We start from the raw sequence: 23,701 nt of genomic DNA, 5'->3' as shown, positions 1-23,701 counted from the left end.
TGCTGGGGTTAAGCCACGACAGTCCTTTTTGGGGCCCAATGTGGGGCACGAAAGGTTGGAGATAATGACAGATTTGACTGGAATGTGCTAGATGGAATTTATAGGTGTTACTGCTGTTTAGCTATTAATTGGCTAGCTCCTGCGCTTGCTATGGTGCTTGCTTGCCTTCCTGTATATTAGAGTCCAGTGCTTGTTAGTGTCTCCTTCTTGCTGTCACTGCTTGCTGTACTGCTTATCCCCTTACTCTGCTGTGCCTGGGAACATTTTGGTAACAGCAATGGCCAGGTGCCTGTGCTGGCAGATGGCCAGGGCATCACTGATGTTTTCTGTGCTGCTGTACTGGACAGGCTGGAACTCCAGTGTGAACTCAAGTTGAAGGGACTGTGATCTGTGGATGAGTCCATGTGGGAGCAGGACACCCTGAATCATCTGTGGCTGTGGATAAGCCCACACCAAAGCAGGTATATCTCGAAGCGCCTGTGGCTGTGGTTATGTCTGTGCCACAGCAGGTGTACCTCTGAAGGGAAACTGAAACGGGTTGATTCTCTGGTTCAGCTGCAGTGCCTGTCATGGGGGTATTAGTAGCCACAGTGCTGGTCCTGGAGGTTTGACAGTGCCTGTCGCCAGAGTTGGAGTAGCCTCAGTGCTTATTGCTTTGTCTTCTGATCCAGATGCCTTCGCTTCCCCTTGAGGGTACTGAATAGTGTTGAACAGGGCTCGGTAGCCATGGGCCAGGTGTCACAATCCACTGTTGGGTTGAACAGTTTGTCAGAGGTTAAACCACCTTGCTTTCCAACCAACCTCAAGTAGCTCTGGGTGGTTGGGTGTGGCTGGGCTTAACTTCTGGTTAACTCAAATGTTTTATTGTGACTAGGTTCCTTTTACATTCTCGGAAACAGAATTAAGGCTCAAAATGGAGTCAAGTGTCAAGTCACTTTATTTGGCCAACAACGAATACACAAGAGAAAAGGAGAGAGGTTATGCAGGGAAAAGATTAGGAAGGCGAAGGCCCAGCTGGAACTTAAACTGGCCACCACTGTTAAAGATAACAAAAAAATGTTTTAATAAATATATCAGTGACAAAAGGAGGGCCAGGAAGAATCTCCCTCCTTTGTTGGATGCGGAAGGTAACCTTGCCACGAAAGATGAGGAGAAAGCTGAGGTACTTAATGCTTTCTTTGCCTCAGCCTTTAATAGTCAGACTGGTCATCCTCAGGGTTGTCGGGCCCCTGTGCTGGGAGATGGAGCTAGTATGCAGAATGAAGTCCCAGTTGTTGAAGAGGTGGCAGTCACCAACCTGCTCCTTCACCTGGCTGTTCACAAGTCCATGGGGCCGGATGGGATCCACCCGAGGATACTGAGGGAGCTGGCAGAGGAGCTCACCAAGCCACTCTCCATCATTTATCAGCAGTCCTGGTCAACCGGGGAGGTCCCAGATGACTGGAAACGAGTGAATGTGACACCCCTCTACAAGAAGGGTCGGAAGGAGGATCCGGGGAACTACAGGCCTGTCAGCCTGACCTCGGTGCCAGGAAAGGTCATGGAGCAGATCATCTTGAATGCCATTATGCAGCACATGCGGGACAACTAGGGGATCGGACTCAGCCAGCATGGGTTTATGAAAGGGAGGTCATGCCTCACTAACCTGGTCTCCTTCCACGATAAGGTGACCTGCTTAGTGGATGAGGGGAAGGCTGTCAATGTTGTCTACTTGGACTTTAGTAAGGCCTTTTGACACTGTCTCCCACAGCATTCTCCTGGAGAAGCTGGCTGCTCACAGCTTGGACAAGTGCACTCTGCGCTGGGTTAAAAACTGGCTGGACAGCCGAGCCCAGAGTGTGGTGGTGAATGGAGTCAAATCCAGTTGGCAGCCAGTCACGAGCAGGGCTCCCCAGGGCTCAGTGTTGGGGCCGGTCCTGTTCAATATCTTCATTGATGATCTGGATGAGGGGATTGAGTGCACCCTCAGTAAGTTTGCAGATCACACCAAGCTGGGTGGAAGTGTCGATCTGCTGGAGGGCAGGAAGGCCCTACAGAGGGACCTGGACAGGCTGGATCATTGGGCCAGAGCCAACGGTGTAAGATTCAACAAGGCTACGTGTCCGGTCCTGCACTTGGGTCACAACAAACCCATGCAGTGCTACAGGCTTAGGGAGGAGTGGCTGGAGAGCTAGCTGCCTGGAGGAAAAGGACCTGGGGGTGTTCGTGGACAGCCGGCTGAACATGAGCCAGCAGTGTGCCTAGGTAACCAAGAAGGCCAATGGCATCCTGGCTTGCATCAGCAATAGTGTGGCCAGCAGGAGCAGGGAGGTGATAGTGCTCCTGTACTCGGCACTGGTGAGGCCGCACCTCGAGTACTGTGTGCAGTTTTGGGCCCCTCACTACAAGACAGACATTGAGGTGCTGGAGCGTGTCCAGAGAAGGGCAACGAAGTTGGTGAAGGGTCTAGAGAACAAGTCTTATGAGGTGCGGCTGAGGGAACTGGGGTTGTTGAGTCTGGAGAAGAGGAGGCTGAGTGGAGACCTTATCACTCTCTACAACTACCTGAAAGGAGGTTGTAGCGAGGCGGGGGTCGGTCTCTTCTCCCTAGTAACAAGCGATAGGACAAGAGTAAATGGCCTTCAGCTGCGCCAGGGGAAGTTTAGGTTGGATATTAGAAAAATCTTCTTCACCGAAAGGGTTGTCAAACATTGGAACAGGCCGCCCAGGGAGGTGGTTGAGTCTCCATCCCTGGAGGTATTTAAAAGAAGGGTAGACGTGGTGCTTGAGGATACAGTTTAGTGGTGGACTTGGCAGTGATAGGTTAGCGGTTGGACTCAATGATCTTAAGGGTCTTTTCCAACCTTAACAATTCTATGATTCTATGAAAGAGCAAAGAGTGAGAAAGATAGAGAGAGCTGCAATAGCTACCACCATGGATCTGTGGCATCCCATCAGTCCGATGTATCTTCAAGTCCAGTGGGAGAACGTTCCTCTTACTTCTTCCCTTCCTCTCCTCGTAGCCTCTGCTGGTTTCACTTTTTATAGCGTTGTCTTACTGCATAGTCAATAAGTTCTTGGAACTGTTTTGCATACCCATGCCTCCAGTTTGGTGATGGGACACATGCCCAGTATTGTCACTAGAGGGTCCTTGTAAGTTCTAGAGGGTTTGAGCCCCCATATGTGGTCATTTGAACCTGAACCTGGGTGCATGCGCAGAGGACTGGGGCTATGTGCTCCAAGGCAACAGGATGCATATGTGTTCCTGTTGGGTAGAACTGTGGTGATGAGGTTTCGGTGGTTAAACTGTCCTGCTCAGTTGCTGTGGTGGTTAAACTGTCCTGCCAAGAATGTTGAGACAAGTTTCTAGTCCCTTACACCAGGCCCCAGAATGCTGCAGTAATCTGTGTCTCACTGGAGTTACCAGGACAACAACATACTTCCTCCAAATAGTCTACTAGATTTTCAGGATTCTGCACTTGTTCAGGGGTGAAGTTCCAAAACACTGGAGGTGCTCACTGTCCTAGGTATTTGCCCATACTATCCCACATGCCCTGTCACTCATAACTATTGAGCCTTGGGGCAGACCTCTGGATGATATTCTTAAATTGCTTACTAACCTTAGACATAACTGAAACAATCTGCCAAAGAAATATCAATATATATATATTTTAACTACCCAAGGATGTTCAAGATACTGAACAGTTATTTTAATGAAGGAGGAGACATCATAGAAGATGGTAGCAAAGATGCCATTCTGTATTTCCTCCATATAAAATCTCTCAGAGGAGGAGGTATAATTGCTAATTGTCTCCATGAGGTGGTACTTAAAGTACAGTAACAGCTCCAATACAAAACACAAATACCAGATAAAGGTCAAGGCCATTGTTTGAATAACAAATATCCTCGGCAAAACATCGCTAATCACTGCAGAGCAGAGCAGACTACACAAACCAACACCAATCTTTAACATGTACTGCAAAAATGAGAGCATGGTGTAGATCGGATAATATTCTCAACTAATACTGAGAACAGATGAGTCAATGCCGTGACCAGCAACTGTTATTATCTCAAACTCTTCGTGTCCCACGTTGGGTGCCAAAAGAGACTGTTGTGGTTTAGCCCCAGCTGGCAACTAAGCACCACCCGGCCGCTCGCTCACTCCCCCCACTGGCAGGATGGGGGAGAGAATCACAAGTGAGAACTTGTGGGTTGAGATAAGAACAGTTTAATAATTAAACTAAAACAACAATAATAAGAACAACAACAATAATAATATAATAAAAAGGAAAATAACGAAAAAGAGAGGTGAAACCCTGGAGGGTTATGGAGAGGGGGAATAAACAACTAAAACAAACAACACATGATGCAACCACTCACCACCCAGTGGCCCAATGCCACCAGTCCCTGAGCCATGATCACTCCTCCTCCCCAGCCAACTCCCCCAGTTAATATAGTGGGCATGACATCATATGATATGGAATATCCCTTTGGCCAGTTTAGATCGGCTGTCTTGGCTGTGCCCCCTCCCTTCCCGGCTTCTTGTGCAGCCGGCAGAGCTTAGGAGGCTGGAAAAGTCCCTAACTAGTACAGGTACTGCTTAGCGCCACTTAGCCTGTACTTAACAACTAAAACATCAGTGTGCCTTCAGCATAATACCAGCTACAGTGAAGAAAATTAACTCTATCTCAGCCAAAACCAGCACATCCCAGAATTTGTAGTAAACGGGATACAACATTACTACCAGAAGCAGCGCTTAATTCAGCATTTTCAGGAAGTCAAAGGTTCCCTGGACATAAAATTTTAAAGGGCAGCCCTGAGGCATATTGGTGAAATCATTTAAGGAAGTTTGATTTGCTTTGGTCCTGCGTTATGGATGGATGAGATATTATTTAGATCTTTTCATTTTAAGATCATGAGGTTCTTCAAGAACATTAGTTTCTTATTTAATAAGCAAAAATTGAAATAGGGAAGTTGTTGAAAATGGTATTTTAATCTAAATATGCTTGACATAATCCTATTATAACAGAAATCATATATAAGACTCTTGATATGTCAGAAAGTTAAAAGTGATACTACCATTGTTTTTCTACTCTGGCTTTATAATTATTTTTAATCTCCTAAATCAGTATAAATGTTTTTGAAGTGCAACCAACCAGTATAAAAATTAATTTACAATTTTTCAGATGAAGCTTAATATTAATGAATACTTAATAAAACTAGATTTTTGAGTAATGCAGGATCTGAATTGAAAGACTACCCTTAGATAGGAGGGAAAACTAAGTTGAAAATGATGGACTACAAAACAGGAAAACAATTACCTGACCTGGTGAAGCTATTTTTATATGGCTGGCTACTTCTACATTTCAAGTTGTTATTTGCTGGTTTTGTTCCTGAGAATTTGGGAAGTCTGGGTGACAGAACTTGTCTTGGCTATGGCTGTCCAAAGTTTCAGGACATGGTGTAAGGTATATCTGCTTATTTAAACTTTTGCCTAAAAAAGACAAGAGCAAATATATGCAAGTATATTATGTCTTGTAGTGAAACTTCTTAATAAATGTCAAGGTAAGAAAAAAAAAAAAAAATCAACACATGAGCCTTCAGAGACCCACTGACTAAATCATGAAAGCAATGAGAAGATATTTTTTTCCCTTTTTCTGTTTTCAATTACTTAACATATTAAGAAGTGGAGCACTGAAAACATCTGGTGTATAATGCCAATGGTCATGCTATATCCACTTGAATTACTATCGCATCACAAGGCAAGAACAACTTAAAAAATGGAAAAGTAAGTGGGAAAATGTAATAAAAACAAAAGAAAAAGTAACTTCAGTTAACAGACCAAAATTTGTAGATGTTGTCGTGGTTCAGCCTCAGTGGGCAACATCCAGCCCAGCACTGGCAGTCGGGGTGCCAGGAGCAACTGTGCCTCAGTACCAACCACTTCTGAAGCAGCTTGGACCCCTTCATATGCTGCCAATCTCTCTTTTACAGTTGGAGTATAGCAGGCTTCGGACCCTCTGTATCCATGACTCCAAAACCCTAGGGGTCAACCTCAGGTCTCCCCATGTGCTTTCTGCCAGAGGCTCCAGGTAGGGCCATTCTCCCCAGCTGTGGTGTAGAGCACATTTTTTACATCTTGTCCTGCCCGGATTGGCCCAAGGGCTACTGCACGAACTATATCCTGTTTAATTTGTTCAAAGGCTTGTTCTTGCTCAGGGCCCCTGCCGTGGTTCAGCCTCAGTCAGCAACTAAACACCACACAGCCGCTTGCTCACTCACTCCACCCCTGTGGAACAGGGGAGAGAATCGGAAGAGCAAAAGCACAAAAAAACCCCAACCTTGTGGGTTGAGATAAGCACAGTTTAATAATTACAATAAAATAATAATTATTATAATAATTATAATAATAACAATAATGATAATATAATAAAATGGAAAAGGAAAAAATCCAGAAACACAAACGATACAACTGCTCACCACCCGTCGACCGACGCTGCTGGTCCCCAAGCTGCGATTGCTGCCTCCCTCCCCCAGCCAGCCCCTCCCAGTTAGCATACTGGGCATGACATTACATGATATGGAATATCCCTTTGGCCAGTTTGAATCAGCTCTCTTAGCTGTGCTCCCTCCCCTCCCGGCTTCTTGTGCACCTGGCAGAGCATGGGAAGCTAGAAGAGTCCTTGACTAGTACAAGCACTACCCAGCAACAACTAAAATATCAGTGTGTTATCAACATTGTTTTCATACTAAGTCCAAAGCACAGCACTATGCCAGCTGCAGTGAACAAAATTAACCCTATCCCAGCTAAAACCATGACAATGTGATGATAGAGCATTTATGTAGGAACTCAGTTCCCAGCAGTGCAAGCTTTTCAGGAAAAGAAGGTATTTTGCCACATTTTCTGGCAGAGCGTACATCTGCGACTGAAGCTGGCACACCGATGCAGAGCTCGGGCAGAAGGGAAGCCCCTTGGCTGCCCCTTCACTCCTGCTGGCTTGCCACACTCCTCTCCCCTAGGCCTTAGCCTCTCTGGGCAGAACTCTCAGAGGCAGCTGTCGAGAAGTACTACCACGTTGAAGCCCCGCAGTGAATCCCAGCGGCAGACGCAGCCCTTGGGACCACACAGCTCTGAGGACGCCGGTGCTTCTCTCTAGGTCAATGCTTCCAGTTGGGAACGTTGGTCAGCACTGGAAACATTAACCCAGATGTTGTGCCCAGGCAGGCAGAGCCCTGCACCGCTGTTCCAGGGAGCCCGAGAAGTAGCAGCCCTCACCCGCCCTCTGGTATTTGTGGCCGCCGCCCGGCCCCACGCTGAGTGGCCCCGGGACTATAGGGCACTGCTTCAACACGGAAGGACTGCGGCCAAATAGGGCTGGACGGGGACTCAGCCACCACCCCCGCGCTTCTCTTACCGGCGGGGCAGCTGGGAGGAGGGAGGGAGATGCCGATGGCTCTGCGGGCTTCTCGCGAGAGTGGGCGAAATTTCCGGTGTTGTGACTGTGGGGTCGTAAACATGGCGGCGAGTCTTCGCGCTCGCTCGTTGAGGCACCTTCGTATTCGAGGTAAGGGGTTTGGATAGGCCGCTGCGGTAGGCTGTCTTCTCTACCCTTCCCTGGTGGTTCTCGTCCTACGCTGGTTCCTAGCTGCTTCTTTCTCTTCCCCTCCCTCCTCCTTCTCTGGTTCCTTTCTGCTAGCCTAATGCGTTTCTCACCCCCATCCCCGCAGGTCGGAACGATAGCGGTGAGGAGAACGTCCCCCTCGATCTCAGCCGAGGTATGGGCTAGTGGGGTGGAGATTGTCCGCCGAGGGGGGGCCTGTCGGTGGCGAGCGGCTTGGTGCTCCGGGCTGGTGCGGTGGTGTTGGGAAGGGGGAACGTCGGTAGCCGGGTACCGGCGCCTGGCCTGGCGTATTGTAGTGAGCGAACCTGTCCGTAGGTGGAAGCCTCTCCCCAGCCCTCGCCGCCTGCGGGGCAGCACGGGCGCCCCTCGGGCACCGCGGGGCCGTGCCGGGGCCACAGGGCCGGCCTCCCCCTGCCGCGGGTGAGGGGAACCCCTGCTTGTGGGCAGAAGCTCCTTGTCCGTTTCTGGGATTGTTTTCGAAGGGGGCTGTTGTTTGTAGATGGGGCTGTTTACAGTGTCCAGCCTGTGGTGGGGTTGCTCGCGCCGTGTTTGTTGGCCTCGCCGTCGGGGCTCTCTCCGGCCGTGGCGCCGCTCGGCGGGTCAGGACCGCGCGCCTCTGGGGAGCACCTCGGCGGTGACGGCTGATCCAGCCTCAGTCCCTTGTCGTATATCCGTACCTCTCCTAGGCAGGCTGGCTGTGGTGCTTGCCGTGAGCCCCTTGCTGTGAGACCAGAAGTCACTCATCTCCCGTTTACTTGTTAAGTTGCTCCAGAATGCCCTCCGCTGCTCACAGATATACGGGGTGGGGGGCATAAGAGGAAGGAAACAACAATAACATTTGCTGCAGACTAACTAGTTGTCTCTCGGGCAAAGAGTAACTCGTTCCCTACCCAAATCTATAGCTCATCTTGTCTTGTTGAAGGCTAAGGTAAGGGGGGTAGACTGTCCCCAAAAGCTGAATAAAATGCAGAAAACAAACCGACCCACTGGCAGTGATGATCTTCCCGGAAACAGAAGATCTTGATCTGGGGGAGGGAATAACTGTTCTGCTTCAGGAGATCCAGGACTGCTGCTATCCTGAATAGATCCATTTTATGAGGAAGTAGGCAGGGAAATGACAGAATCAATGAGATAAAAGTAGGCTGTGAAATGTAAAGGAAGTACAAATATTAGAAGCTTCAGTAAAATTTTCAGCTTAGTATAAGGTTGTATCAACAATTCCACCTTAATTCTTTTTTTCCCCAGTATGATCTGGTTTTAGAAATTTTTAAAGTGGTTTTACTATGGGCTGAAAGTTATCTCTGGGTATACATATCATATTTAAAAATGTATTTTAGTTCCTGGGAAAAGCTGTGAGACTTTTTCAGTTTAAAGCAACAGGCTTTTATGTCTCCTCCCACCCTATCTCCAAATGAACATGATTGCTTTAGTGAGATACTGTCTTTAGAATTAAAACAAGTGGAACTGTTGTCAATAAAATGTGGGACAAAGGCCTTAACAGTTCAAACATGTGACATAATTATTACTGTAAGCAGTGTTATCTGTTAATGAAATTTACAGAATCAGGAATTTAATGAATGGGTTTAGTAACTTTTTTATGTTGTGTAGCATACTGAATTGTTTTGATGTGAAAGAACAATACACAAAATTTAAATGCTGGAGTAGTTCCTATTTAGTGATGGCTTGCCAAACAATGAGTTAGCATACAAGTTAGACCTTCACTAGTCCACAGTTGTGGACTATGTACTAATTCAGTTCTTTCCATACAAGAAGCCAGTGCTGTTAAGTACTTCAGAACTAATAGTAGATGTGGGGAGGGTGCTAGCCTTGTTTGTGCTGCTTTGGGTCCTACTTCTTCCTGGCTTTTTGTGCAGTAAGACTCAGGGAATGCTTTGCTGCATGTAGAGTTGATCTAACTTTCTTTGTGTGCTTTTTGTTTGCTCTTTTCTCTGCTGCTGTAGTTTGAGGGGTGCCCACATTTTCCCAGAATGCACCATGTCGTTCTCTTATGTATTTTTAGCATGGCTGGCATAGTAGGTCTTACTCTGGAGCTTTTTGGTGCCCTGCATTTTTAAAAATGATATATAATAACGTTTATGAAAGGCATTTTATATGATGGTGCACTATATGTGTGTGTGAACAGTGTACAAGATTAGCCTGGTAAAAGATAATGTAAAGTCTGTGGTTTGATGTTTCTGTTCTTTGGTTGGTTGTGTGTGGGTTTGTGTTGGTTTTTTTTTTTTGGGTGGGGGTGGTGTGGTGTGGGTTTTTTGCCTTTTTTTTTTTTTTTTAAACTTCTGGGCCACTCATCCCTGGCTGTACCCATCTCTTATTCTGATAAATCTTTTGGGACAATGATTTTCTTAGCAAACTGATTTTCTAGGAAAAAGTTGAAAGCATGCTCTACCCTGGAAAAATTGTCCCCAGCACAAATATGGTTGGGCATAGTGTTGGTATAGCAAGAAAAAAAACAACCTGTGCAGATACAGGTTAGACTGATTGTTTTTGTCTGCTTAAGGTTGTATATTGTGTCTTCTGTTGATTACAAAATTGCAATTAATAGTTGGGATTGAGAGTACTCAGGCTTTGGCCTTGTGTTATATTACCTGCTCAGAATAGAACAGAAAAGGGAAAGGACAGGCTCACCACCAGTGCAACTCCCATTGCAGTCATCTGGAAGGAATTAGCAATGGGATGAGGCAGACTGGTTTAATTAGACTATTGAAATCAAGCTCATAACTTCTTAAGGACAGAAAGAACAATCAGCATTATTAACCAGATTATTGCATTCGGTAGGAATTCTTGCGTTGAGTCTGGTCATGGTTATATTTGTAGCATGGTTACATACACTATATCCTTTTAGAATAATTCAACTTCATCTCTGATTGTTTTACAGGGATTCCAAGCTGAATTATAGAATCTTAGGTACCTCCCAAAGCTCTGGGCACTGTAAAAGGCTTGCATAATCCACACTTCGTTTGCTGTGAAGTTCTTTGCTCATCTTTGTAACTGAATCTACTTACTGATTTTGAAAATTTGTTACTGTTTCAGTATTGCCTTATCCTGTTGGGTGACTGACAGCCCTTCCTTTGTTGGAGTTTCAGCTGTTGCCTTTGGGCTGTGAAAGCCTAAATAGTTTGGACCTTGCCTAGTTGAGAGCAGCATCTTAGAGTGCCTTATCTGTAGTCAGGCTCCTTTTAAATGTCCTTCCTTCAAGGGATCCCTGTTTTCTTGGATTCCTGTAGCTCTGAGTCTACAATGGCTATTAGGAACTTTTCAGAGTTTGTTAATTTACTGAAGCTTTGGAGAGATACAAGGGTGCCAACTGCTGATGGACAAGTGCTATTAATGTCTGCATGTCTTCATTTCCTCCTTTTTGAGGGTAGTAGTTACATTTCAGTTAGTCTTCACTTCAAAATATTGTGCTTTTTAATTATTTCTAGCATTGTTACTTTCATTTATTATTAATAATGTGCATTACAAGATACTACTTTGATTTAGCAGCTTTTCTAGTATGGCTGATCCCTATATTTTGTAAATGTTGAGTCTTCTAGCTATAACACAAGACAAATATGAATAAAGCAGCTGAGGAAACTGGCTTTTTTTTTCTCCCCAAGAGTGAGTTTCACAAAATTGGCTTAGTGTTATCTGAAAAAGATATCATGTCGGTAAAAACAAATACAGAAGTTCCATTTAACTTCAAGATCTGAACTGTATTGTTTTTCTTGCTATGCTTATATCACTTCAAACCATGTTGTATTTGATTCCATGTGCCGACATGGCAAATCGTAATGCATTGCATGCAGGGCGAATGTCTTGATGCTATTTGCAGTTTGCCTGACATTTTTGTGGGCTGTATTTTTAAGGGTTATATATGGGGTAGGTAAAGAAGGCTGGATGAACTTTGTTTCCAAATTCAGCTTGAGATTTGGTGACCACACCATTTCCAGCTTCCTTCATCAGTACAGAAGAAGCAGGGAGGGATGCTGCATACCTGTCTGATATTGAGAGCTCAAGTAGTGGGAGAGGAAAAAACCCTTTTGGAATGCTTGCAGCAAGGCAGTAGGGAACTGGTACAGAGATGGTGGCTGGTGTATACTTTCTTGGTGGCTCAAAGGCAGTTCTTCCACACTAATGGCAAGACTTATAGAAAGCATTTAAGTTCTTTGCGTATTCTTGCGCTACGTGGTCTGGCTTGAAAATATGGAGAAGTGGGGCTCCACTGCACCTTAGAAACACTATTCTAAAAATATCCAAATAAACAAAATGTGTGGGCACCTTTAACCCTTGCTTTGTGGTATGCCATCGTTGTGATGGGTAACTACAATAGGATGCTTGCATTAGAGCAAATCACATGGAGCAATAGCTCTTTTTCTGCTTCCTTGTTTGTGAATCTGTAACAGAAGCCATAATAGGAGCAAGGCAGTATTTAGCAAGGTTGTTTTTGGCTCTTCTGAGAGATAGAGGGGCAACTTGAAAACCAGCTGGAGGGAGATCTTACTTGCCTTGCTGTCTGAGAAATTCTCTACTGCATTATTCTTGAATATTGTTTTGGGGTTTTTATATAGTTGGAGACCAAAGGGAAAGTGATTGGTGGTGGCGGCCTGCTAATTTTTTCGGCAACATGTAACTTTCTGGTAGGTTTTAAAAGTAAGGGAGTTAGAGGTGCTCAGTATATGCACTCCAAAATTAAGGCATACACTTAGCTTTCCTGTCTGCACTTGTGCTTCAGTTGACCATTGTTTTGGAATTGTATAGTGTGCTGGCCTGGTTAGATTAATAACACTTGTGTACCTTTGGCTTTGCTTCCTAATGTATTACTGCTTTTGCAATCTTAAGACTTCAGAACTACTAAAATGGTGTGTGCTTACAATAATTTTTGCTTTCATTTCTTGAAAACAGGAACATCATCTTTAATGAAGGAAAGATCTTAACAAAAGGCAACTTTAAAACATTATCACTTGCTTACCTAGTGTTAAGGTATCTGTAGGAGCTGTGCACTACTGTGTCTTTCAAGATCTGCATTCATGCCTGTCTTTAAAGTTTTTGTGGGTGGGTTCTTTATGTTTTTCTTGCTGTGGTTCAGATTGGTCAATCTCTAACTTCTGTCACCTTATTGATATGAATGTTTGTCTTTAACATAAATGTTCTTCAGTGTTGTTTTTATTTCCCCTATACCCCCACCTCCCTTGAGATTAATGCAGTGCTTAGTTTCAGGAAAATTTTTTTTGGGGGGTAGGGGGGTGGGATGGTGTGTGTGAGAGCTTATCTGGTGTAGATGATGTGTAAAGAAACACACCCCTCATCATAATTACAGTAAATAAGGAAGCTGTGCCAATGATAGCCTTCCCAGAAGGAAATACATCAGATATTTGCCCAATCTCATGATCTTTATGCATACTTAACCTATTACCTGGCAATCTTGGAATTTTTTCCTTGATAACATAGAAGAGATGCTCAGTATCAGGTAGAGGTTTGTGGTTTGCTGTTGTGGTGTGGGTTTTTTTCCTTTCTTAAAAGTGGGAAAAAGTGAAATAGTGAAAAAATGGCTGGTTACAAACTTGTTATCCAAACACTGCAGAAAAGAAGGATGTTGAAGAGGGTTACAGGATGGTTTGAGAATTTATGTTGAAATGATGGCTAACTAGTTTTGGGGAATATGCTGCAAAAACAGATAAGCTTTTCATCTTTCATACTAATTGAGACTCCTACCTGAGACTTTTTAAAATAACAATAAATGGCATGAATCATCTACCTTAAAGCCAGCTAGCTTCTTATAACTAAGACATAAGCATGTGACTTGAGGCTTTAATAACTACACAATAGATTACATAAAATAAGAGGTTTGCTTTTCATTAGAAGTGGTTTTTACAGCATGCAGGTAGGCAGATGTTTATACCATAGTGCAGGTGACTCTGCATACTGAGCAGCACTCCTGTGATGACTTCTGATAGGGAAGGGAAAGTGCCATAACACTGTTACATAAGTGCTGGCTGATATTTGGCAAATTGTTTTAACTGGAGCACTTTTAACTTTCACTCAAATAAAATGTATTTTGCTTTAATATTACTACAGATTTTTAAACTAGAATATTTTCATGTATACTGCAGAAACAATTTTTCTTCTTAATTTGCCAACCATCTGTTGTGGTGATGGAAAATTTGGGTAGAATGGATCAGAAAAAAAAGTAGGAGTTAGCAAAACTTCAAAGCATGATTAGTAAAGAGTGTATTCACTAAATCCTTGCAGCTGGTGAAGAGGAAGAATGGTGATAAAGATGTATAAGTGAGAAAGTGAGGAAATGGAGTAAAGAAAACCCAACCAAAAAAACCCCAGTCCCAAAGAACAAAACCCCCTACTTAAAGTTGTATTTTCTTAGTTAGGTATGTGCTAACAGTAAAATTCAGTCACATAAGAGCTCTATAGGACTCATTCTTATGCTTTTGTCATATTCATCAGTGTAGCAAGCTACATCTCAACAGTGGCTTGAATAGGTTTGAACAACTAAATATTTGAGGAAGTCTCTTCACCCAAATTCTACCTGAATAGCAATGTCATTGGAATCAACATTGTTCATTAATAAATTAGTCTAAGTGGTGGAGCCTTTATGAAAGTTTTCCTAAAAGGGGAGATTTTGTTTCTAGAATAGAATAGTTCAGTTGGAAGGGAACTACAGTGATCATCTAGTCCAATTCAGGGATGACCAAAGGTTAAAGCATGTTAAGGGTATTGTCCGAATGCCTCTTAAACTCTGACAGGCATGGGGCATTGGCCACCTCTTTAGGAAGCCTGTTCCAGTGTTTGACCACCCTCTCAGTAAAGATATGCTGCTTCATGTTGAGTCTGAACCTCCACTGACTCAGCTTTAAACCATTCCCACACGTCCTGTCACTGGACACCAGGGAGAAGAGATCAGCACCTCCCTCTCCACTTGCCCTCCTCAGGAAGCTGTAGAGAGCAAAAAAAACCTTCTAAATTTACTGGGTTTATTCTTCACTATCTAGACTTCTTTAAGCTCCTTGATCTTGTCCAAGTGTTGCTTGTTGTTACTGTTTGGGCCACATCTGACCACTTATTCAGGTAGCTGTTCCTAGAACATTTCAGGAAGCTGCTTTTTTTAAAAGCTTTATTTTGTAGAAATTAAAGACGTAGTTAACAATTTCATGCTGTTTATCACTGATATACTTTGAGGAACTTTGAGTTTAAGACCAAAAGGATGGCAAAATGGTAAAGATCAGATCTTGTTTGGTTAATATGAAAGAGGTACATCTCTATACCCAATGAATATGTATATTATTTGTTGTGAAATAAACTACAGCTGTTAATTTAAGAATAGAGAATGATTAGAAACTTGTGTGTAGACATACAGTATTTGCAACAAAACAATATAGCCTTGATTTATGGAAAAAATATATAATTAATATAAAAGAGTAACAAAGACCAATCTCAGAATCATTAAGGTTGGAAAAGACCTTTAGGATCATCAAGTCCAACCATCAACCCAACACTACCATGTCTCCTAAACCATGCCCTGAAGTGCCATGTCTACACATCTTGTAAATACTTCCAGGGATGGTGACTCCACCACCTCTCTGGGCAGCCTGTTCCAATGCCTGACTGCTCTTTCAGTAAAGAAATTTTTCCTAATATCTAATCTAAACCTCCCCTGACACAGCTTGAATCCATTTCCTCTCGTTCTATCGCTAGTGACCTGGGAGAAGAGACCAACACCCACCTCACTACAACCTCCTTTCAGGTAGTTGTAGAGAGCAATAAGGTCTCCCCTCAGCCTCCTCTTCTCCAGACTCAACAACCCCAGTTCCCTCAACCTCTCCTCATAAGACTTGCTCTCTAGACCCTTCACCAGCTTTGTTGCCCTTCTCTGGACACACTCCAGCAACTCAATGTCCTTCTTGTAGTGAGGGGCCCAAAACTGAACACAGCATTCAAGGTGTGGCCTCACCAGTGCTGAGTACAGGGGCACAATCACTTCCCTACTCCTTCTGGCCACACTATTCCTGATACAAGCCAGGATGCTGTTGGCCTTCTTGGCCACCTGGGCACACTGCTGGCTCATGTTCAGTCAGCTGTCAACCAGCACCCCCAGGTCCTTCTCTGCCAGGCAGCTTTCCAGCCACTCTTCCCCAAGCCTGTAGCATTGCATGGAGTTGTTGTGACCAAAGTGCAGGACCTGGCACTTGGCCTTGTTAAACCTCATACAATTGGCCTTGGCCCAATCAATCCAACCTGTCCAGATCCCTCTGTAGAGCCTTCTTACCCTCAAGCAGATCGACACTCTTGCCCAACTTGGTGTGATCTGCAAACTTACTGAGAGTGTGCTCAACCCCCTCATCTGGATCTTTGATAAAGATGTTAAACAAGACTGGCCCCAACACTGAGCCCTGGGGAGCCCTGCTCATGACTGGCCGCCAACTGGATTTAGCTCCATTCACCACAACTCTGGGCTCGGCCGTCCAGCCAGTTTTTTACCCAGTGAAGAGTATACTCGTCTAAGCCATGAGCAGCCAGTTCTTCCAGGAGAATGCTGTGGGAGACAGTATCAAAGGCTTTACTAAAGTCCAGGTAGATAACATACACAGCCTTTCTCTCATCTACTAGGTAGGTCACCCTGTCATAGAAGGAGATTAGGTTGGTCAGGCGGGACCTGCCTTTCATGAATCTATGCTGACTGGGCCTGATCCCCTGGTTGTCATGCACATGCCTGGTGAGGTCACTCAAGATGTATTGCTCCATAAACTTCCCTGGTACTGTGGTCAAGCTGACAGGCTTGTTCCCCAGATCTTCCTTCTGGCCCTTCTTGTAGGTGGACATCACATAGGCAAGCCTCCAGTCATCTGGGATGGAGAGTGGCTTGGCAAATTCCTCCACCAGCTCCCTCTGTACTCACGAGTGGATCCCATTCGGCCCCATATACTTGTGAGTGTCCAGGTGGAGCAGCAGGTCGTAAACTGCTTCCTCTTGGATTATGGGGGGTTTATTCTGTGATCCGTCCCTGCTTTCCAGCTCCAGGGGCTGAATACCCTGGGGATAACTGGTCTGGTGGTTAAAGACTGAGGCAAAGAAGGTATTTAGTACCTCGGCCTTTTCGTCATCCTCAGTTGCAGTATTCCCCTCTGTCCAATGGAGGATGGAGGTTCTCTTTGGTTCCCTTTTTGTTAATATATTTGTAAAAACAATTTTTGTTTTCCCTTACAGCAGTGTCCAGGTTGAGTTCTAGCTGGGCTTTTGCTTGCCTAATTTTTTTTCTGCAAGACCTAACAAGATCTCTGTACTTTTCTTGAGTTGCCTGTCCCTTCTTCCAAAAGTGGTAGACTCTCCTTTTTATCCTGAGAGTCAGCAGAAGCTCCCTGTTCAGCCAGGCTGGTTGTCTTCCCCGCTGGTTTGTCTTGCGGCACTTAGGGACAGCCTGCTCCTGTGCCTGCAAGGCTTCATTCTTGAAGGAAGCCCAGCCTTCCTGGACTCCTTTGCCCTTCAGGACTGCCTCCCAAGGGACTCTCCCAGCCAGTGCCCTGAACAGGCCAAAGTCTGCCCTCTGGAAGTCCGTGGTAGTGGTTCTGTTGACCCCTTCTTGTTACTTCCCCAAGAATCAAAAACTCAGTCATATCATAGTCACTAAGCCAAGACAGCCTCTGACCACCACGTCTCCCACCAGTCCTTCTGTTTGTGAACAGCAGGTCAAGCAAGGCACCTCCCCTGGTAGGCTCACTTATCAGCTGCATCAGGAAGTTATCTCCCACACACTCCAGGAACCTCCTAGACTGTTTCTTCTCTGCTGTGTTGTATTTCCAGCAGACATCTGGTAAATTGAAGTCCGCTACTAGAACAAGGGCAACCAATTGTGATACTTCCTCCAGCTGCTTGTAGAACACTTCATCTACCTCTTCATCCTGGTTGGGTGGTCTATAACAGACTCCTAGCAGGATATCTGCCTTGGTGGCCTTCCCCCTCATCCTTACCCATAAGCACTCAACCTTATCATCACAGTCGCTAAGCTCTACATTCGAAGCACTCCCTAACATATAGAGCCACCCCACCACCTCTCCTTCCTTGCCTATCCCTTCTGAAGAGCTTGTAGCCATCCATTGCAGCACTCCAGTTGTAAGTCATCCCACCATGTCTCTGTGATGGCAACTAAGTCATAGCTGTCCTGCTGCACAGTGGCTTCCAGCTCCTCCTGTTTGTTGCCCATGCTGTGTGGATTGGTGTAGATGCACTTGAGCTGGGCTATTGGTTTCACCCCCAACCCTGGTGCACCACCCCATGGCTCCTCTCTGGTGGGCTTGGCTATATCCCCTTCCCCCTTTGAACCTAGTTTAAAGCCCTATTGATGAGCCCTGCCAACTCATTTGCAAGAATCCTTTTCCCCCTTTGAGATAGGTGAACTCCATCTGCCGCCAGCAGGCCTGGTGCCATGTAAACCTCCCCATGATCAAAAAAACCCCAAATCTCACCAATGGTACCAGTCTCTGAGCCATGTGTTAATCAAATGAGTTTTCCTGTACCTTCCAGTATTTTTCTTCCCTGCTGCTGACAGGATTGAGGAAAACACTACCTGCGCTCCTGATTGTTTGACCAGTTGCCCCAGTGCCCTGAAGTCCCTTTTGATTGCTCTTGGGCTTCTCTCCACAATCTCATCACTGTCCACCTGCACAACCAACAGTGGGTAGTAATCAGAGGGCTGTACCAGACCAGGGAGTTTCCTAGTAATATCTCTGACCCGAGCCCCATGGAGGCAGCAGACTTTCCTGTGGGATGGGTCTGGTCAGCATATTGGGCCCTCTGTCCCCCTCAGGGAATCGCCTACAACAGTTACCCTCTTTTTCTTCTTAACAGGTAGTCATAATGCATGGGGCTGACCAACTCTCCCTAGGCAACCCCCTGGATGGACCTTCACCTATATCTTCACTTGCCTGACCCTCAAGTTCCAGAGCCTGGTATCTGTTGTGTGAGGAAGGCTGGGAGGGGATTTGCCTGCTGCCCTGAGCAGGGACCTGTTTCCATTCCCCACTATCTCTTAGATTCCCTCCTTGTGCTTGGTGGCAAGAGGGTAGGGAAGTCTCTGCTTCTTGTGGAGCTCCTTGTGGAGTCTCCATCTGTTGCCTTGGCCCCAGGGATGATAGGGTGTGGCTCATTAATCTCTTAATGTAAAGATTTATGGTGGACAGTACAGGGATTTTGTTTACTTTTTTCCAGCTGCATAAAAGATTGGCTTCCTGGTTGAAGTGTACACAGACTAGAATTAAAAAAATATATATACTTAAAAACACTTCATAAAAGTAGAGGACTGCCAAGAATAGCTGTTGCCTGAGAATTGCTGTTTGAAAGATTTAATCAGGTTTTTTAAGTCCTCTTTTTCTTTTATTACCTTCTGAGCATCAGTGATGTCAAAATTCAGCTTTAGCAACCTCATATCTATGGAATTTAAAATGTGCTCATCTTTATGCAAACCTTGTTATTCTCATGGGTAGACTTACTGGATTTTTTTAATGAAATAAAAAAAAATGGGAAAATGTTGCTGTTACTATAAATGTGGTGTTTCAAACTCAGTTTTTTAGGTTAGCCTGTTACTTCAGTGGGATAGGTTTTTCTAAGTTGAAATTTACCAATTAATTAGGTGTCTTCTGTGTTTGAAGTGTTGTACTTGGAGCCTGTTGTGAAATTTATAAATATAATTATGACACTTCCTGTCATATCTCTGAAAGTTACCTTTTCAAGAGGAGGAGTAAAAGGCTTTGAACAGTCAGAGCCATGGACAGATGAGACCTGTCCTATCCCTAGTGTAAGGGACTCGAGTTTCCAAGCATCATGAGTCTGCACTATTTTGAAATCTTCTGGTTATAATATTTTTGGAGGGGTGGTGGTGGTGGGTAGTTATCATACCATACATTCGCCACAGTTTAAAGATTTCCTGCTGCAGTTAGTGCTGCATTTCAACTATAAAACCTGTTTTTCAGAAGTTTTAGCAGTAAAGCAACACTGTCTCACACACTAGGAACAATTAACATAATTCCAAGGGTGAAAATGTGAGGATGGCTTTTCTACACATATAATCTGTGTCTTGGTTAGAAATAATATTATAACAAAGTAAATTGGAAAATGGTTCATTTTTGAACTGCTGTCACCACTTCAAGCTGACTGTAACACCAGGATGTATATTTTATGTCACCTTTATCCATGCTTAGGAATCTGTAAAAAAAAAAATTATCATTTAATTTACAATATTTTATGCACATCTGCAAAAGAGAAATCTATAGAGTCACAACAGACACCTAAACTTTACTTTCTTGTTTACTTACAGAAGGATGTATGTGCAAGTCTAGATGTACAGAACTAAATATGAAGGATTAGAATCCTATGTGTGATCCTGATACGAGGCTTTCTTATCTGAGGTTCTAGTGTTTCCTGGATCCTACTTTGGATGTGCTGTCTTTTGTACTGCTTTCTAGTTAATAGATGTTTTTGTAAACGTGAAGGTTAATTTCTACCTGACTGATATAGAAAGAACAGTTTTCTGCTGACTGCCATGAAAGAGAGGAGGTGTGCTTTTTCCCATATTACTGAGCCACTTTCATTTATTCATAGCTTTCTTAAACAGCAAGGGTGAAAATAATCTGAGTTCTTAGCCTTTATTTTTTCCTGTTTTCTTGAACATGGGTTATTGGAGCTTCTCTGTTATACTCACAATGAAGTGCTTTATGTATAGTTCACCTATGGAAGCTATAGAAATCAAACTAAATACATTTCTAGGTGCATTCTGCAGAAATAACTGGTTTTGAAGTAACCTGTACTTTTCAAGGGGGTGCTCTCAATTGTTAAACTTAACATTGTGTTTTCTTTTGCTAAATAATTCTCATAAGTTTTAATCTAAAACTTATATGTCACACTATACCAGTGCAAAGTATTTTGCACCTTACTGAATCAAGTGTGATAACAGAATTTTAACAGTGATCATAGAGGATATTTGTCTGGCTTAGTATTCAGTACGTTTTTCAATGTAATAGTAACTGCATAAATTTCATATTACAAAGAAACAATTATTTATATGTTATTATCTTATAAATTGAGACATACCTCCAGTCTAAACATATATTACTGTGGTTTTGAAAATCATAGGCTAAATGTAAACTGTTCATGCGCTAAATTATTTTTTTTTAATCTGGCAAAGTGGAGTTGATGTGTCAATATAAATAATTCAGGAGTGATCTGTGTCATGCAGTTTGCTTTTTTAATATAGCTTTCTTCCATTTTTATAAGAACCTGGTTGTCTGTCTTCTGTGCAGTTTCCACATTTTTGAATTAGATGTAAATTAAGAATACTTCATGTTATGAGAGATTATGTAATTGTCCTGATATACCCTCCTCCTCCCCCAGCAAGTTGATAATGGCAGGATATGCCTTCTCATTGGCGTTTAATTTCACTATTTAAGGTGTTGATAAAAAGTGTTCTAGCTGACTGATTATTTGTCTTCTAGGCTTACATAGACACCTTTAAGTAACTGATTCCTAATGTTTCATTGCTTTTTAATGACTGATAACTCATGACTATTGCAGTGGAAATGGAGAACAATGCATTAATGATCCTAGTTGGTGTGTGCTTCATTTGTCTTCCTTTGTTTTGGCAGCATGTAGTTTAGCAAACCACTAAGAGCAGCTTTGCAATATACAGTCACATAGCACTTAGACTTTAAAAATATCTATTAAATGTAAAGATGTGTAGTAAGTTAAGCAGCAGGATCATCTATTTATATTGTGATTCTTTCCTTCAATAAGAGGTGAACATCTCTTGTGTTCTTAGTCAATTATTAAATGCTTAACTGTAGCGAATACAACTTCCTTTTTTAAGAGAAGTGTTTAAGCGTATTTAGTCTTTTATTATACTTTTTGGCACTATGATTCTAGTACCTGTGACAGCAGCTGCTAGTGCAGTCTCTCACTTGAGAGTTTACTTACTGTGTGTACATTGGTTACAGCTACTGTCCTAGTATCTCCCAAGTGATGCATATAAGATATACATTCTTCAGTTTAACTCTTTATGCCTGACTTCAGAGTTACACAAATAATTCAGTGCTAAACCCTACCATTCTTTTTGTTTGCTTTTTATTCACATGTGCATAATAGAATAGTGAACTGGCGTGGTGCTAGCATACTGAATGTGGTCAAGCAATGCTGCTAAATCTGTCAGGGGAAAGGAGTTGTCACTTGTGCTAATAATACCGTAAACAAAAGCTAAAATATAGAAGGTTCCACTGTCCCTTTTGTGGTAGACAGGATGTGCTTAATTTCTGCTTGGCCAACACACCAGAATTGTTGCCTCAAGTGTGTGTGTGTGTATATATATATTTTTGTTGCTCTTGGATGAAATGGAATAGTGCAGGAGTTACTGTAATTAAGGATCACAGTTAAGAGTGGAAACACACCTGAGAATTTTAACAAGGGAGTAAATAATGCTTGGGCACATAGGGGGGTATTAGCAACGAATGCCTCATTAACAAGAACCTCCTAAAAGAATATAGGTCAGTAGAACTTCAAGGACTAACAGTGGAAACATCCTGCTACAAAGAAGGGTGTGAAGATAAGGGAAGGCCACAGATCAGTCAGCAGTGATAAAAGGGAACATCTTGGCCGGGAGGGCAGCAGAGCACGGAAACTGGGGGAAAGGTAATTCTGGCAGGGGGATATTTTGACCACTGACTCAATTGAGGGATGAAGGAACTACGCCCCCCTCATCCTGAGCATGTGCAGTGAATTAAAATCACACTGTAACTTTAAATTTAACTGAGGAAGATACAGACCAATGGGAGAAGAGGATGATTAGGTCAATGATTATGTATTAGGTAGGTGTGGTGTGTTACCTTTCATGTATAAATGTCAAAAATAAACTCCAGTGGGTATGCATGCTAGGAGGAATTATCCCCTGTGCATCTGGTGCTGTAATAAAGAATGCCTGCTTCTTAATACTATGTTGGTGTTAAGGAGTTTCATTCCTGATTTTGGTGACACTAATATAGCTATTGTTGGTCCTGTTTCATCCCTGTATTAGATGGAGTGTTAGCTGTTGCGTGTAGCTGGAGTTCTGCAGTGATATTTCTTTCTAGAAAATGGGATCTGTCAGAAAGCATCATGATTCTCACTGGGGAAAAACAATGTCACAGGCCTGAAGGAGTGAAAAAAATGAGTCAAGCCCTAAACAGTGTTGTAGTTTAGCCCCAGTCAGCAACTAAATACCACGCAGCTGCTCGCTCACTCCCCCCACTCCTGTGGGTTGGGGGAGAAAATTGGAAGAGCAAAAGCAAAAAAAAAACTAACTCGTGGTTTGAGATAAGAACAGTTTAATCACTAGAATAAAATAATAATGGTAATGATTATTATAGTAATAACAATAATGATAATATAATAAAAAGGAAAAGGGGAAAAAAAACCAGAAACGCAAATGATACAACTGCTCACCACCTGCTGACAGACGCTGATGGTGCCCGAGCCACGATTGCCGCCTGCCCCCCAGCCAGCCCCTCCCAGCTAGCATACTGGGCATGACGTTACATGATATGGAATATCCCTTTGGCCAGTTTGAATCCGTTCTCTTAGCTGTGCCCCCCCCTTCCCGGCTTCTTGTGCACCTGGCAGAGCATGGGAAGCTAGAGAGGTCCTTGACTAGTATAAGCGCTACCCGGCAACAACTAAAGCATCGGTGTGTTATCAACATTATTTTCATACTAAGTCCAAAACACAGCACTATGCCAGCTGCAGTGAAGAAGAATTAACTCTGTCCCAGCTAAAATCATGACAACAGTCATGAGATCTTAAAAACAGCAGCACAACTTTGAAGATTTTTAATACACATTCATCTATGAAGTACTTTAATATGTAGAGAATCATGGAATTCTTGAGGCTAGGGTTTTAAACAACAAATTTTACTGTGTGTTAAGGATTATCAGTTTATGTTCTGGGTGTTATTCAGTGCAAACAGGTGTGGGTGAACTGTGTTTGATGTAATAGAAATACACAGAACAAATTTCAGCTACTGCAAAATGTTTGCTGTTCAAAAAGGAAGATGGATATCCAGAAAATGAGACATTAGT

The 23,701-nt window shown here is 43.5% G+C and overlaps 1 protein-coding gene across 2 annotated transcripts in view; it reads left to right on the top strand.

The window, feature by feature from the left end:
- The first annotated feature begins 7,388 nt into the window (after nucleotides 1-7,388).
- Nucleotides 7,389-23,701, top strand: part of LOC135310915 (rapamycin-insensitive companion of mTOR-like) — a 123,145-nt gene continuing 106,832 nt past the window's right edge. Inside the window, exons 1-2 of one of the 2 annotated variants that reach the window (XM_064440045.1) lie at nucleotides 7,389-7,544; nucleotides 7,708-7,755. In XM_064440045.1, coding sequence (XP_064296115.1) covers nucleotides 7,424-7,544; nucleotides 7,708-7,755 — 169 coding nt within the window. In that variant the 5' untranslated portion in view covers nucleotides 7,389-7,423. Of the gene's footprint in view, nucleotides 7,545-7,707; nucleotides 7,756-23,701 lie in introns of those variants that run through there. The other variant, XM_064440046.1, reaches the window with a different exon arrangement.

Source organism: Phalacrocorax carbo (assembly GCF_963921805.1).
Source record: "Phalacrocorax carbo chromosome W unlocalized genomic scaffold, bPhaCar2.1 SUPER_W_unloc_9, whole genome shotgun sequence".
Lineage (NCBI taxonomy): Eukaryota > Metazoa > Chordata > Aves > Suliformes > Phalacrocoracidae > Phalacrocorax > Phalacrocorax carbo.
The sequence above is the reverse complement of the archived record's forward strand: the minus strand, read 5'-3'. Positions and strand labels throughout refer to the sequence as shown.